General features: G+C 47.0%; 1 protein-coding gene across 1 annotated transcript in view; it reads left to right on the top strand.

Moving 5' to 3' along the window:
- The first annotated feature begins 619 nt into the window (after window positions 1-619).
- The window catches only part of LOC140694988 (trafficking protein particle complex subunit 9-like), a 67,875-nt gene continuing 51,491 nt past the window's right edge, over window positions 620-17,003 (top strand). Inside the window, exons 1-3 of the mRNA XM_072957978.1 lie at window positions 620-894; window positions 1,348-1,487; window positions 5,925-6,143. Coding sequence (XP_072814079.1) covers window positions 6,121-6,143 — 23 coding nt within the window. The 5' untranslated portion in view covers window positions 620-894; window positions 1,348-1,487; window positions 5,925-6,120. The remainder of the gene's footprint in view (window positions 895-1,347; window positions 1,488-5,924; window positions 6,144-17,003) is intronic.

Below are 17,003 nucleotides of genomic sequence, written 5' to 3'. Positions count from 1 at the left end.
ATGCCCCAACACTTGGTCTCCCAACTTACTGGCCTGTCCTGCACTGAGGAGAATGAATTTGGACTCAATAACACTTCTACCTACCTAGCAAGTTGGACACTGGGACTGAGGGCAGCTCTCCCACACACAGGGGCCTACGGTGAGCCCTTGATTATTCCCCGAGGTTGGGGTGTGGTTTACCCAGGAGGGATGGGGACTCTACACCAACACTCAGGCAGTCTGCTCCTTCTGGGGCTCTGACATTTTACCTCCCGCTCCCTGCCAGCCCAACATTTGGGACAGTGGAGCTAAGGCAGAGATCGTGCCTGCCTGTTTCCCAGCGTGTAAAAGGGGAATATGTACTCTTCCCAAGGTAGTTCTGAGAAACAACACCTGCGGGTGCTTGGTTCCCTGAGCAACAGTAAACCTAGCTCCTTGTGGGGGCAACGGGTATGATACCCGTAGGGTTTCTGCAGAGACCTTAGCTGGAGGGCTGGGCCAGGAACGTAAAATATGAGCTGTGGGCAATGACGGGTAAGAGAAGGGTGTATAGGCAGGACTGCTGCCTCCTTCGGGGTGCCACAAGAGGTAAAACGCTTTCTCCCCATCTCTGTTACTCCCCTCCCAATTCCAGATAACTGCCTTCCCTCTGCTCCTCCTGTCCATGTGTCTCCCTCCACTTTTCCCCGCCTCCCCTCCTCCTCCCCTATTCTCCCTCCCTCGGTTCCCCTTCTCTCTCAGGACCCAGAGCGGATCGCTGGCCCTCCTGCGCATGCGCAGTTGCTGCCAGCTGGACCGCGGGTTGGAAGCTCCAGCTCCGAGCCGGGGATCGGCCCCAATGGCTTCTCAGCTCTGTCGCCCTGTAGGCCTTTGGCTACTGCCTGGGGCCGGGGCCTCTGGCTGTGGAAGTGCAAGGTGAGGGGATATCGGGAAAGGGGTGAGGCGGCTGCGGGAGGGCGGTCGGCGTGTCACAGCCCCCCAGGGCGCCAGTCAGCGTGTGTTCAGCTGGATTGCTCGGGCCAGACCCCTCTGCCCGCGCCACCTGCCCCGGCGCCCCGGCCACAGCTGTCCAGGTCCAGGTGTGCGCCTGCCACCTCTCACGCAGCCGGGATCCCCTCAGTCCACGGCTGGCGTCCCCTTCCCCTCTCCCGCCCGCGAGTCCTCTCCTCCCGGGCTTCCTCTCCTCGGCCGCCTGCCCGTCCCCACCAATGGGCGGGCTGTTTCCCGGGCGAGCGTGGTCTGCGGACCTGGACGGGAGCGGGCGGCTTATGCTGGTGCTGGGGCTGGCCTCCGAGCGGGGCTGCAGCCCGCACCCCCCCTTTCCCTCCCCCCTAGGGCTGCCCTCCTTTCCCTTTCACCCTCCCTCAGGACCAGCTCAGTGGCGTGTGTGCTGCTCCCCGGACTGAGAGCCTCTGGCTGTAGCGCCCAGCTTCACCTGGTGGAGTCGGGAAAAGGGAGCATCAGTGCTGAGCAAGCTTCTGTCTCCTCCCTCAGTGTTTCTGCCGCAGGTAAGTATCTTGAACACTTTCAGGTGTTATGATGGCGGTGCTTGTTGATGTCACGTGTTTTTATAGTGAGAGGGATTAACAGTGGTGAAAGCAGGGCTTGGTTCTGTTAAAAATGAGCTGAAGGCATGAAGCTGTGATATCCTCCTTCCTTCCCTCTCCAAGGGTGAAACGTGTGACAGTCAATTTTAAAAAGATAGTTACAGTCCCTAGCTAGCCCAGCCCAGCTAGTGTGTGTTAACAGGAACAGCATCACCAGAGGCCTTGGAGACCCAGGGATATTGCAGTCCTAAAGAACTCCTGGCACAGTTTTGTTTGTATTGGTTTTTTGTTTTTCTTAAATTGTGGGACAGACTAGTGGTATAAAAAGAAAAATATTTGTCAAGAAATATTTTTTCATATAACAGCGTTATTGTGATATAGTTCACACACCATGAAGTACATCCATTTAAATGGTAAAATTCAGCAGCTTTTAGCATATTCACAGTTGTGCAACCATTATTATTCCAGAACGTTTTTATCACTTCAGAAAGAGCAGTGGAAATTAATGACCTATCCACCCCTCCCCAGTGGTGGTTCTAAAGAAATTTCTTGGCTAATCTTGACCATAAATTCACTTGTTACATTCCAAGAAAAATCTGGTAGGAATTCTAATCAGAATTGCAATGAATCTGTCTATCAAAACAGGAAGAATTAACGTCTTTATGGCACAAACTTCTTCTACCCATGAATATATTTCGGACCCTATATTTTCCTCTGTCCAGAGCCTGGCCCATGGGAAGTCCTCACTACTTGTTGGGCTTGTGAATGATGAGATTCTATACATCGTTAGTTGCAGCTGTAGCCTTTCACAGAAGAGAAAAGAAACCTCAGTGAAACAAGTGACTCTCTGATGGTCAGAAAGAGTGACAGCCATTGCTGGAGTGATCCAGTGGACTTGGTGTTTGCAACCAGAATTCTCCACCACCTACAGCTAAGGGGATTAGAGTGTTCTTTTATTTTTTCTTAATGGCGTTGCTTTTATTTTTACTTATTTTTTAAATTATTTTTTATTTAAGTGTAGTCAATTTACAATGTTAGTTTCAGGTGTACAGCAGAGATTCAGTTATAAACATATGCATATATATATACATATGTTTTAGATTGTTTTTAGTATAACTCATTACAAGAAATTGAATATAGTTCCCTGTGTTATATAGTAGGTCCTTGTCATTTATTTTATATTTACTAATTTGTATCTGTTAATCTCTCCTTTCCTGCCTGCTAAATACAGTTTGCTTTCTATGTCCATGAGTCCATTTATAGGAGCACCATTTTTCCTAGTAATATATGCTCTTTGGCTGCTTTCAGTTTCAGTAATTCCATCTTATCTGTGGGCGCTTTTCTTCTGGTGGTCTTTATGTGGTTTGCACACGTGGTAATAGAGATCTTTATTTGGGAGAACTCCAGGTCTCGTGTAGTCCCTGGTACAGAATGCCCACTGAATTGATGATTGAACTGGGAAAAAAGCACAGTAAATGCTGGAATTTCCACTATGGTTGAGAATTCCAGGTTTCAATAACCTGTTTAGACAACCTTACTATTGGCTGCAACCATACTGGGTAATTTGGTGGAAATTCATGGTATGGTGGTGTAGAGACGGGACCTTATATTCTTCTTCTCTTTCTATTTTCTAACACTCATTTTCCTGGGCCTTCCAGATCCTCCCCCAGAAGTGCCCAGGGCTGGCTTAGTGCTGCGCTGAGGCAATATTTGTTAATAACGCCCTTTCCTCTTCTCCTCTGAGCCTCCGTTTCTTTCTGTGCACAATGAGAGCTTAGACTAGATAAATACTTTTCAGTTTCTTTTAAAGCCATGTTTCCTTTGAGAAACAGAAAATGCAAATATCTCCTCTCAACCCAACCCTTTAGATTTTGGTATGTCCTCCAAGGAGTGACATAGCTCTTTGTGAAAAATTGATGTGATTTTGATTGCAGGTGACACAGAAAAGACTCTTCAGAGATTTATTGCAGGGAGAGGGCAGGAAAGAGGCAGTATGTGACACTTTCTAGTGTGAGCAACGGAGCAGGGACTTGGATTTAAATACGGTGTCTGACGTGGCCTCTCTCTAATCTTGTAGAATGTGATAAACTTCTCTACCTCAGTTTCTTGATGTGTCAAGTTGGGGTGATAATATTTTAAGGCTTCTGTGAAACATTATACAAATAAGACATTTGTGTCTCGGTAGAAACAAGATCTGCTAGGGATTCAGGGATTTGTTTAAAAAAAATTCTTGTCCATAGCACTCTGTCTGTGTGTATTTAGAAGTTCCTGGAGGGTGAGGGTGAGTCTAAAGTCCATTGTGGGACAGGTGGCCCATATTTCTCCGTGTCCCAGTTTACCCCCTACTCCCCAGTCCTCTTCCTCAGTCCAGGATGAAGTTCCCTAGTAGATTTACACAGAGGTCTTGTGGAAATGGCTTTTCATTTTATTGTTTCACCAAGAAGGGCTGCCATCATGATCTCTGTGGTCAGGTTTTGAAGGGCTGCCATCATGATATCTGGTAAGAATTCTATGCAATTTGGAGTTCCAATTTAATGAAAAGAAAAAATTACAAATAGAAAATTAGAACAAGTGTGGTGACAGGGGCTCTTTTAAGTGGACACCATTAGCTTTGTTAGCTTCAGGTGCTGTGGCCTGTTGCCACGAGGACCCATCCTCTTGCTCTGAAGTTGGAGGGACTAGTGGGCTCAGTGGGAATGTTAACTGAGTGTATCTCATGGGCTGGGCATTGTCCTATTTGTACTGTGTGTTCCTTATTTGAGACAGTGAGCTCACCTAACCTCGATAACCCCTTTAAAATGTTAGACTTTTAATTTTGAGATGTAATGTAGATTCCCATGTGGTAGTAAGAGATTATATGGAGAGGGCCTATGGACCCTTTGCCCAGTTTTCTTAATGGTTCCATCATGCAGTGTTGGGGTACAATTCATTACTGACTCAGTAACAATTTGAGGTTTGTGTTATTGCCCTTATTTCTATTCACGATTAAACTGGGGCTTCGTGAAGCACGCAGGCCTGTCCAGGACACCCACATTGTTAATGCAGAGTCGGGTGAACGTGGGCTTGGGAATTCCAGGCAGTACCATTATGATGGTTTGTGGCAGAGAGCAGCATTCACTTTGCTTGTTTATTCATTCATTCAACAAACATTTATTGAGTAAACTCTGTGGGTCAGATGCTTTCATAGAGTTATCTGATTCTTCAGCAGTACTGAGAATCAGGTAATGTTTATATTTTTTAATCTGAGAAAATTAGCTCTGAGAGGTTATAACCCCCCCAAAGGAAGTATAACTCATAAAGGAGGGATAGAACATGTGTACAGTCACCTCCTTTTATGCAGGTGGTACCCTATGCATTTTACATTTTCAAACATCAGTAATCCAGATATATTCTTGTAAGGCAAGGCTTTTTTTTTAATTGAAGTATAGTCAAGTTTACAATGTTGTGTCAATTGCAAGGTGTTTTTTGACTTTTGAATTAAAAAATACTTTTTCAGGAGGGAAATTAGGTGTATTTATTTGTTTGATTTTTTAAAATGAGGTACTGGGGTTTGAACCCAGGACCTCGTACATGCTAAGCATGTGCTCCACCAATGAACAGTACCCTCTACCCCAAGGCAAGTTTTCTTATCCATTATTATGAAGCTTAGGAGTTCAAATAAATTGAATAGGAATCCAGATCTTTTGATCCTACTGTGGTCCTTCTCTTTATATTCTGCTGAAGGGGGTTGGGGAAGCATTTCCTTTGTTCATTTATTTATTCAGCATTTTTGAGCAGTGACTTTGCATCAGGGCCTTGCTAGGTGCTTGGAAATAGAAAATAAGAAATGACCTTTCTCTGCAGAGGCAGGAAGCCTAGACCAAAAGCTGGGTAATGTGATCCGAGCTACAGTAGCCATATGCAGACTCTGAGGACAAACTGTACCCTTGGATTTGCTTTGGCTTCCCTTGTCTTCTGGCTGGTACACACCAGGTCACTGCAACCCAGATGGGCCTGTAGCACACAGCAGAGAATGTACCTCGATCTCCTCTCCCCTCTCGGCAGGGCCTGCAAAATGAGCATCCCTGACTACGTGCAGTGTGCTGAGGACCACCAGACTCGTCCCGTTGTGGTCCAATCCATAGAGATCATCTCAGAGGAGAATTTCTTTTGCATCTATCAGCTACTCACCTCGGTTAGCCATATCAGCCCTTGTGGCTCCCAGTGGACACTCTGTATCCACTACAGGCACCGCTATGTGCCCGAGAATCGGTGGAGCGTCTTCCAGAAACACCCCAAGGTCGTGGGCCTTGTCACCATTACCGAATGTCTCTCTGCCAAGGCCTTCGAGAAGCTCCACATGCAGAGGAGCTGTATGGCACATCGCTTAATGACTCTCAGCTTTTTGTCTTTGTGCAGCATGGGGAGGTAGCCGAGCAGACGCGCACCGACGTTGCCTTCAATCTAAGAGTACTGCAGGGTGGTGGAGAAGAGGATCGAGGACTTCACTGAGTCACTCTTCATCTTGCTCAAGTCCAAGTGGCTGGATGGTGGCCCCAAGAATTCTGGGGACAAGATCCCCCTCCCCTGCATCCCGTTTGAGAAGGAGGACTTCATGGGACTGGACACAGACAGCAGGTAAGTTTACCTGGAAGCCAGTCCACCTTGGCTGTGTGCTGGATTGCTTCCCTACATCCAGAAAGGGATCAGCAAGGAAGAAGTCAATCTTGTAGCCAAGGGGGGAGGGAGGTGCAGCCCGCCGGTTTCCAGACATTTCAAAGTGAATCCGCCTTTATTTCAGAGAGATCCTTTTAGGGTTAGTGTGGACACTTACTCCCGCTTTACAGCCAGGAACATGGTGGGACCCCTGGAGTTGCTGTCCAATAAAGTAGCCAAAGCCACTGATGCTAGGAGCACTGGGGAGGAGGCTGGACTCAGCTGAGATGTACTGTAGGTCAAATGCACATCAGACGCTGAGGCTTGTCTAGTAAAATACATAAACTATCTCTCTACTTCCTATATTGATTACATGTCAAAATAATAGTATTTTACATACAGTAGATTAAGTAAGATCTGTTCTTAAAATCACATTCTAGTATTTGTTTTTTGTTTGTTGGTTTGTTTCTTTGTTTCAAATTTTAAACGTGGCAACTGGGAAACTTTCTTTACATGGCTCTCATTTCATTTCTGTTGCGCAGCCTGTCCTGGTACATGCTCATCCCTTTGCTTATAGATGAGATGCTGAGCCCCGAGAGGCAGAACGAGGCGCTGGTTGAGCTGCGGCTGGAGCCGCTGTCACCTGCCTCCCAGGCCCAGCACCTTTTCAGCTCAGGCCGTCTCTTCCTGCCCGACAGCCACCATGCCAAGTTAGGACATCAGAAACACCGCCAGGGACTTCCGAATGAACTCCTTATGCAGGGAAAGGCGTATCACGGTGTATGGGACAGAGCAGGGAAATGTTCATTCCCACTTTGTCCCTGTGATTAAGTCAATGGCCCCACTTTGCCTCGGAAGTACAGATGAGCTCTTCTGGGCTGCCTACCCCCCACCTTCTGCTCTGTTTCCCCGTATATCTATCGTGTTTTCCCTCGGGCTGAAGAGGGTGAGATGCCTTTGCCGAGACGTGGTCCCCCTTTGCTGGGGTGAGTGAGGGAAGCTGTGTCCCCCCGGCCTACGGCCTCGGTCCTTGAGTCTGGAGAGGGCTCATGGTGGTCCCACAGGTGGCGGTCAGAAGACCTGACATGTGCTACCGGGCCCGCTTTGGAGGTGGTGCTCTGTGATTCTTGAACTTACCTAAGATCAGATCCTACTTTCTGGTTGTTGGTAAGTTGAAGGAGAAGATGCTAGGGAATTAATAAAAAGAATGTCTAGACCAGCCCTGTGAGTGAGAAGCACAGGGGACACTAGTCCCACCTGCGAGAGCCCACCTAGCAGGCTCTGGATGAATTTTCTGTTCCTCCCCAGAAATACCTCTATGGCTTAAGGAAGAGGAGAGACATGTCGTGGCCATGATCTGTACTTGTCCTCACAGGGCCCTGTGATCTACATGCCCGCACTCCCCATCTGCTTCTTGGAGATGAGCTGGCATGTTTAAGAGCCTGGGCACTGCTGAGGGCATAGCTCCCAGCACCGTGCTACACAGAGTCTCGCTCCGTTCACCTCATCTGTCAACTCCTGCTGAGGCCCCAGACATTAGTCAAGTAGGTGCATCAGCGAAACCTAAGCAGGGACCACCTTCTCCCCCTGGACAGACTGGTGAGTGAGCAGTGGAAGCCTGGAGCCCTGCCCCAGCCCCCACGCCAGTGCCACTTCTTTTGTCATAGGAGGCACTGGTGACATTTTTGCTCAACAAATGCTTGTCTCTGAGTCTGCAGACCCACCAGAGAATGCCAGCTTGTTTTTGCCTTTTGAAGTCTGCCCTTGGGACTTGGCGGAGTAGCCGGATGTGTACTTAGCCCACAGTGGTTCAGCGCATTAAACCTGCCTCCTTGTGGGTCTGTCTATTCTGGTACCATAAGGGCTCAGCCAGCATCTGAACGTCATTGAGATAACGCGGCCAGTGAGCTCGGGTCAAGCACATTCTCCTCCAGTCACTTTTACTCCATTGTTTCTTTTACTATTCCACAGTCATTAATTTTTTAAACAATGCTTTGGTGCAGGAGCAGAGCCTCATTCTCTCCTGCTACTCTTGGTGGAAGTGAGTAAAACGGTCCAGAATGAAATGCGACAATAATTTGTAGCTCAAAAGCTGCCTAGTCGCTTGTAGGTCGAATTTTGGTTAGGGGAGCTGAACACGTTGTGGTCCCCCGGCAGCGCCGCTCCCCTCAGGCCCCTGCTTTCCCTTGAGCAGGAGGTGAGGTTGGGCCTCACCATCCCCGCGTCCCTGGCCTCACACACTCACATAAATTCTTGTACATGCAGTCAAAATCATTTTTGTTCTTGTGTGATTCTAATTTTCTCTTGTTCCTCTTTTCCTTTTTCTTTACTCCTTTTTCACTTGTACTGCCCAGTGAGCATGTTGTTGCTTCTGAAAATGTGGGCTGTGCACACCCTGCATTTGAAATAGCCAGATTGCCCTCCGTACAGTCTCCATCGCTTTAAAAAGCAACAACTTAACAGCTGTTTTGATCCATCTATTATCTTAGTCATTTTTTATTTTCTAATTTTTTGGAATATTTGCTTTGTTAGCTCATCACCCACTGGTGTTTGATACCTGTTGAAATCCTTGCTTTTGAGGAACATGTTTGGTCCTCCTTTTATTTGGTGACAAATGCGCCCTTATTAAATTTGTTTCATTGTTTTGAAGAAGTAAGATGTGAATTGATTTAGTCGGCTGCTCAGGGATTCTTTTCATGGAGTATTTAAACTTGTAAGGTCAAACTCTGCAGCATTTTGCTCGATTCCTGCTTTTACACAAACGTGCTCAGCACGCGGTTCCTGGCTGTCGCTGTGTGACGTGCGTGACGGCGCTTCCTGGCCGGCGGTCACTGGTGAGGATGTGGCCGCCACGGAGGTGACAGCTGCAGGGGACGCTGTTGGAGGAAGCGGTCACCGTTCGGTTCTTTAATTTTTTTTTTTTTTGCATTCAACTTCCCCGTGCCATTTACTTTACTTTGCCTTCATAAAGGGGCAGAATTGGGTCTAAAATCCATGCCACTATTTTTTCCCTTTACGAGGCTGGTTTTTCTGAGTATCAGGACAACATGGACTTCTCCTAAGTAGCTGGCTTACCTGGATCTGTTGGGCAAAGGGACTGCTAAAAGGGCAGTAGCTTCCTCTCTGCTCCAGCCAGTGGGCATTCAGAGCTGGGTCTGTGGTTTGCCTCAGCAGCCGTGCAGACCTTCCTGCCTCGGCCTTTACTTTTAACCCATGTTGGCAGTAAAGAGCTGAATCCGTTTCTGTTGCAGCTGACGCCCACCACGTGGGCCCCCTAACGTGTCGTTAGTTTGTGGTAGTCAGTCCCCAACACCCCAGTCAACAATGAAGGAAGATGATTTGTCCAACCCAGGACCTTGGATTCTCAACCCTACCCTGGTTCATCTCACCTGGTGGAATTGTTTGGCCACCACCATCATGCTGACCATGAGGCCTTGTTTCTCCTTTCATGCTCTGGTCCAAATGTGGACACTTCATTTTTCACTGAATTTGTCTCGCTTGAGACAGGCCAGAATATCTGAATGAGTCCATCACATTCTGGGTGGGGAACAGAACAGAAGTAAGTGTCGCAAGTAGATGGAGTCTAGGCTGTCCGGGTTGGCAAATGCAGGCTGGGATCTGTGATGGCTGGGCTGTACACTGGACACAGGCCTTTCCCATGGCTCCTGAGAGCCCATGAGTTGAAGTGATAACAGCCTTGCGTGGGTTCCCCCATCCTCGTCTGCTCATTGGCAAGTGTGTCTGCTAATTAGGAGCTCCCCCAGACCTCGGGCCCTTCAAAGCTCAGACCATGGGAGAACCTTGAGTCCCTTCTCCTGGGCCTCCTGTGTGAGAATCCACTGCCTTCTGAGGTGAACAGCGGCAGGAGATGCCTCCCCATCCAGGGAGCACCCTACGGAGGACTGTTAGTGCACCATGCTGTGAGCTTGTGTGTTTCCGGCCATGGTCCCTACAGAAATACACTTGAGATGGGCTTATTGATGGAGATAACAGGACTGATTCCAGGGCAGGGCCTGGGGGAGGGAAGAGTGGAAATTGAATGTGACCTCAGACACCTCGTTGGGTGCTGGGGCTGTTACTAAAATGGGGAGTCTGGGAGATACCTGACAGGAATGGAATTCCAGAGTAAATGGTGGACATGAGGCATTTTTAAGATGCCATTTGTCATCCAAATTAGGACTTCAAAGAGGCACTCGTGTCGATGAGCCTGGGGCTCAGGTGAAGGAGCCGGACTAGAGATACACGTTGGGAGTCGTCATTCTTAGCTGGTGTTCACAGCCTTGCATGTGAATTAGATCATCTCGAGAGCTGCAGACTGAGACTGAGGGGGGCAGGGCTGTGTCTTGGTTGGAGGAAAGCCCAGACCATACAGCTCTGGTGTGTCAGTCAGTGGCGTTTGCCATTTTCAAAGCAATGCCAGTTATCCTTAAGGGGCCAGGGGCTGGGCAGGGCCAACCAGGAAGAAATCTGAAGGGAGGGTCGTGGCCACGTGTGCGTCTTGGGAAGGTGCAGAGTCTGCAGGGTACGGGAGGGTAGACTCCTCAGAAGCTAGAGTTGAAGTGAGGAGTGGGGAGAATTTAGTCACAATCACCTGTGAGGGAGGGAGGGAGGCCTAGGGAGCCCCACCTTACCGGACTCGCTTTCCCATGAACAGAAGGCAGTCAGACAGAGGATCTGAGGTGAGAAGGGATGGGCACTGGGAGGGGAGCCAACCTGGAGAATGGTGCTTGCAAAATTCTGGAATAGTCTCCCTGAAAAATAGAGTTAAAAATACCCAGACTCTTAAGAATATTGTTAGTGACTTGGGAGGAGGCAGTTGTTTTTCTGGCCTCCTAAGGGTAAGGCATGTATCCAGGGATACACAGAAGTTACGGGCAGTCTGTTCCGGGGGCTTGATCGTTACCGGGGGAACAGTGCAAGTTTAAAGGGGGAGAAGGGCAGCGGAGGGAAATTAGCCAGACCCCGTGTCAGGTACCAGTCGGCCGCCCCACTTGCGAGTTTCATTCACATCCATGCCTCCCAGGTGGGCGGTGGCAGCCCCCTTTTGGGGATTGGGAAGCCTTCTCAGAGGGGTTAAAGAATTGGTCCATTTAGCGACTAGTAAATGCTGTAGCAGGATTCAAGCAGGGCCTTGTCAGAATTCAAGGGCATGTTCTCTCTACTGTTTCCAGTACTTCCCTGTTATACCTGGAATGGTGAAGTGGGTCAGTTTTGGAGCCTTTCAGAAAAAGTATGATTTAAGCGCCTCTGGACTGTTTCACAAAGCTCAGCATTCTTTGATGGTTCTGAAGCACGCAGTGATTTTCGTCCCAGAGAGGTAACGTCTAACTCCTTTGATGATGACCTGGTTGCAAATGGTGTACAGGTGCAAAACCAGACTTTGCAGCTTCTGAAGGGAAACTCTCCAGTTCTCCCTTGGTCGGCTTTCTTCCACGGGGTGTAACTGTGCTGCAGCGTAGGTCTGAGCTTTCCATATGGAGTGAGAGTTTAATATCCGATGTTAGCATAAAACGGTCAGATGAAGAAAATCGAAGTTGACAATTTATTTTTGGGTTTCATTAGTCAAGATATACAATCAGTTAATGGCCCATATAGCAAATGAAATTGAGTACAGGACATTGCATTTCTTACTTTCTATTTAGAGTTCTCTTACAGAATAATGTTGCCTGCTTTGGAACATCAGCTCCACCACTCACGGCACCTATCAGTGTGTTGGTGTGATTGCATTTACAGAGTGAATGTAATCTGGGCTTCCTCAGCCCCAAACACTTCAGTGCAGAATCACGGGCTGTAGCCGTCTGTTAGTCACGCAAATACTTCTAAAATTATATGATTCCAGAAAAGAAAGAAGAGAGAGAGATTGCCTTTATCAAATTTCCTTTCAGTTCTAAATGAAAACTGTTATTGAGCAGCTCTGGTTTCCTTTGGATAAGAATATATACATTTCTTTGCATGTAACCTGGGTTTTGGGCTAGAACACCAAGTTCTTGCTGTCCATAAGCCACAAAAATAGTAGCCAAATGGCACACGTGTGAAATAGTTTATACTTTTTTCTGAGAAAGTATCCTTGAATTTGGGAATTGGGCTGTGATTTCTGCTTTTTGATTCCCCCACCTGTCTTATAATCTCTCACTCCTTCCCACGTGGTTCCCAAGTGTTCGTGGTCTCAAAGAAGCGGGCAAACACCCAGTTGGTCACCATGTACTGCTGCTATAGATAGAGCCCAGACAAGACCTAAAGGACATTATCAGAGAGGACTTCCTGGAAGAAATGGGCTGTACATTCAGTTGTGAGGACAGAGTAAGAGTCAGCCAAGAGAAGGAGTCAAGAATGTGGCTCAGGTCGCAGGTGCAGCCCGGGCAGAGGCCTGGAGGCTTTTGGCGTGGGGACCCGGGGAGAGTGCCCTGTGCGGTCCAGGGTGGAGGGAGCCCCTGCTGGGGAGGACACTGGAGAGAGTCCGGGGTGTAGGGCTTTGGAAGAAGTTGAGTTTTACTAGAACTGACACAGTAGGCAGTGAAGGGTGTCAACAGAAGTGACCCTCAGGGAAGGTACTTCTGGTTTTGCTTCTGATATACTACAGACAAAAGGGTCGGGACGGGTGAGAGCAGGTATGTCTGTCCCTTTGAGATCCAACCCGTCATTCATTTATTCATAACACGTGCACTTCAGTGAGTCTAGGGGAGAGAGAGTGTAGCCACATAAATAAGCAAAATGTATTTGCTTCTTGAGAGCTTAGCGTTGTCAGTTAGCCTAGAATGTTCTAGGAAGAGAGGAACAAATTGTGGAGGTTGGAGGGAGTGAAGGCTTCCTTGGGAAACAGTCAAAATGAACCTGGAGGCAAGTGGGAAGTAGGAGCAGGTCAGGGGGCTCCTGAGGTCACTGGGGACCTATGTACTGAGATGAGGCTGGGCGAGCAGGGTCTGGGGTGGGGCTAGAACTCTACCAGGGAGCCTCTGAACTGTTTGAAGTGGGGTTGATGTAATCAAATTTGTGCTTTGGGAAGGCTGTCGTGGCTTTGTGTGTGTGTGTAGCGGGGAAGAGGTGGAGGGTGCCACCAACTGGGGGATCATTTGAAGACCATTCACAGGCTGGGATATGGGCTTCGGGGCTACTTGGGGACGGCAGGGGCAGTGTGGATGCCGGCTTTTCTTATGGGGGACTTGTTAGCGGGGCTGCCCTAGAGGCACCTTGTGGCTGGAAGAAAACTGATGGAGGCTGCCAGGTGGACATTCCTCTTCTCTCTTTCCATGCCTAGTGTGATTATCTTAGCTCAGCCAACATTTGGAACAAAAGAGCTAATCTCCAGGGTTGCCCAGGCCTTTGTAGAGCTCCTTCGAGTGAGATCTGATAGGATTTAGGTTTGTGTTCAGATCTGGGTGTTCACTTAGCTAGAAACGTCCTGTCATTTCGATTTCCATAGGGGTTTTTATTCCTGATAAAGATTGCTTTCTTGGTGAGAGGAAAATTATTACAGCTGTTGTCTTTTTCAAAAAAAATCATATGTTTTAAGAGCTTTAATATTCAAAAGAATAGGAATATATAAAATATTTAAGGAAGTCTTTGGTGTGGTTTCTTTGCTTTCTGAGCTAATGTGGACTTAGAGCCTTTGTATTACTTAATAGCACATCCTTGTCAGTATTTAAAGAGCTGTTAGTGAGCACCCCAGGCCCCACCTCTCAACGAATCGTTAAAGTTTGCTCTGAAATAGTGAGGTCATAAACGTCTTGTTTTCAGAAATCAAAAGGTTTTAAATACGCACCATAGCTCCATTTATAAAATAATAATAAGTTCAAAATTAAGAAAATGGAGGATAATTGATTTTTTTTAAAGCCTAAACATAAACTTTCTTGTGCTAATTTTGCAACTGGAAATTTTGAAAAGAAAAATCCTACTGCAATATCATCTACGTGGTATATATATATGAGTTTCACGTTTGAAAAGTAACTGCGCAGTGGTTTTCAAAGTCAGGAGCATTCCAGCTCAAATACTGGCAGTGGTGGCTGCTGGTTTTCAATGGAAGAGCCTAAATTTGCCTTCTTAGCTTTTTTTTTTTTTGTACTGAGAAGGTTGAGTAGTGCTTTGCCAGCATGATTTTCGGGCAATTTGAGGGCAGCTGTCGTGTTCCAGCAGTGAGATATTTCCATGCATTTTATTTTCTGGACATCACCAGGGCACATGTGGGGTTTGTGCCTGCAGGCTGGAATGCTGCAGGACTCCCTAATCCATCACCATTATGTCCTGGTGCTGCTCCGGTCAGTGAATGATTTTCTGTGACTTGGAGGTAATGTGGTCTGATGGTGATGATCAGACGTGCAGTTAAATGCTATTAATTGAAATAAGAGTAACCTAGAAACATTGCTCTAACAATACAGGATGAGGGAGGAGGATTGGCTGAGCTGCTTGCAGTGGGATGTCTTCTCAGGTGACTCCCTCACCGTGATTCCTGCCAATATCCGCCCCAGCCCTGCACGGTAGTCCTGCCGAAGCAAGCAAGCACTTTGCTCAGAAACGCACTGAATTTCCTTGCGCCTCTGTTTGTTGGCTTTTTTTTGAAAACACATTTTGCCCTTTGCTTAAATGCCATCCATGCTAGTCACCCCTTACACTCATTCTTCTGGACCTCGTCCATACATAGCTGCTGAATGGATGAACAGAATGTAGTATCTCCATGTAGTGGAACATTATTCACACGTAAGAGTGAATAAAAAAGAAAAAAAAGAGGAAAATGAAAAATGCCACCTGTTTTGGGAAGTCCACCCTGACTGTTCAACCCACACTTTTCCCTTTGAAACCCAATCACTTATGCTCCACTCTACTCTTTTTGATAGTACTTACCACCTTCTAATAATCTTTAACGTTTCCAAAAAAAATAAAAAATAAAGAGATGCTGATACCACTTCAAAATATACAAGCCTTGCTAACAGCATGTTAATTGAAAGGAAGCAGACACAAACGGCCAGATATTGTTGATTTCAGTGATCTGAAAAGCCCAGAAAAGGCACATGCAGAGGCAGAGAGCAGGTGATGGTTGGAAGGGGCTGGGTGGAGGGGGATTACGGAGTGAATGCTAGTGATAGGGGGATTCTTTTGGGCTGATGAAGTGTTCTGGAAATAGAAGGTGTTGAGGGCTGCACAACTGTGATTGTGCAGAAGACTGCTGAGCGCTGTGTCTGGGAGTGCCTGTTGTTGGGACATCTTTATTTTGTTCACATCCTGCAACGTGAAGGGCCATCTTCTGCTGTGGTCATTCTACTCCTGTGAGTGGTGAGGGTCAGGACTTTGTAGAGTCCTGTTTCTTTTCTCCCTCTGGCTGAGTGTAGGCAAAAAAATTTAAGCCTGAGAAAGTGCTCCATCTACAGAAATGTCTTTCAGTTTTGCCTGGTGTAAAAATCTTGAGAGCTTTTAACCGTTGAGGCTAGTCTGTGGGGGTAAATAGCCTATGAAGCCTGGGTGAGCCCGGGAAGAGCCGCGCTTCCCTCCCAGACACGGGTGGGGATTTCACCCCCTTTCAGGCAGTGAAGGGCCCAGACCCGTGGGCAGACTTGACAATCGTGAATATTTACTTGTATCCGCTGCTTCATCTTGGATATTAATTTCAAGCTGAGTCAGTTTGTGACGGCAGCCTCATCCTACATCAGGAATTTATAGTATCTGCTCTTTGAGGTGAAGACCTGACAGACTTGATTATTTAACAGTCTGCTTTGAATTGATATCTCAGATTCCTTTGTCAAAAGCAAAACAGCAGAAATACAGACGTCCTTTAATTCCAATGTGGCCTGGAACGGGTTTAGTGTCTGTGCCTCAGTGGCCTTATCTGCGGGTGGGGAAGATGATAACAGTGCTTCCCTCAGAGGAGCTGGTGAGGGGAGAGTGAGAAGCACAAATGGAGGACTTACACGAGATGCTCATAAATGACCGAATTTAGTGCTCTCCGCCTGGTGAGGCCTTAGGGGTAGAGATGTCAGAACAGAGCAGTCCTAGCCGGAGCTCGATACGTGATGGTAGCTGTTATGATCAGTATCACCACTGTGGGTTATCAGGTAGTTTTAAGACTTGGTAATATGATTTCATGAATAATGTTAAAAGACTAGACATCTCAGATCCAGTTTACATAGTCCTCAAGATTTCTTCTGAGAATTGGATGGTTTCTTCCCTATCTTAAATCTGAGATGAGTCTCTAAAAATTTCCGTATTCCTCCATCCTTTTGCTTTAATTCTCTATTTCTTAAAAAACAAAGTTTTTAAATGGAGTTACTGGGGACTGAATTGAGGGCCTCATGCATGCTAAGCACATACTCTCCCAAATGAGGTATAATCTCTTCCCTGATTTTTTTTTAAATTTACATCTTAATTTTCAGAGGTTAGAGGCCTCTAATTATTTTTCTGGAGACTTGTCCATGAACCTGTAAATCTACAATTAATGGACAAAATTTGGTTTATTAAAAAAAAATCAAAAAATATTCTACAGTCCACCCAAAAGGAAATACTCATGGACTTAAAATGTTTCTCCTTTAAGGTGATTTCTCCTGTTTGGTCGAGCTTAATTTGTTAACAGCCATCCTCATCATCATAATGACCAAACTCGCTGTGAGTGGACGCCTAACTGAGGCTAAAATGCTTTGCTCATATTTTACTTCATAGCAAGTGTTTGATTGTAGGTATCAGTGTCTCCTTTTTTGTAGCTGAGGGATTGAGAGATGGGTCAGCTTGCCCCAAATGACACGCAGCTGGCGGTGGCTAGCTCGATGCTGGAATCCAGGCTGCACAGGATGAATTCTCAATTGCTCCTCTAATCAGCTTCCCGTTGAGTGTTTTCCCGAACTCCTGTGAGCCCATAAATGA

Source organism: Vicugna pacos, unplaced genomic scaffold (genome assembly GCF_048564905.1).
Source record: "Vicugna pacos unplaced genomic scaffold, VicPac4 scaffold_117, whole genome shotgun sequence".
Taxonomy (NCBI): Eukaryota; Metazoa; Chordata; class Mammalia; order Artiodactyla; family Camelidae; genus Vicugna; species Vicugna pacos.
The sequence above is the reverse complement of the archived record's forward strand: the minus strand, read 5'-3'. Positions and strand labels throughout refer to the sequence as shown.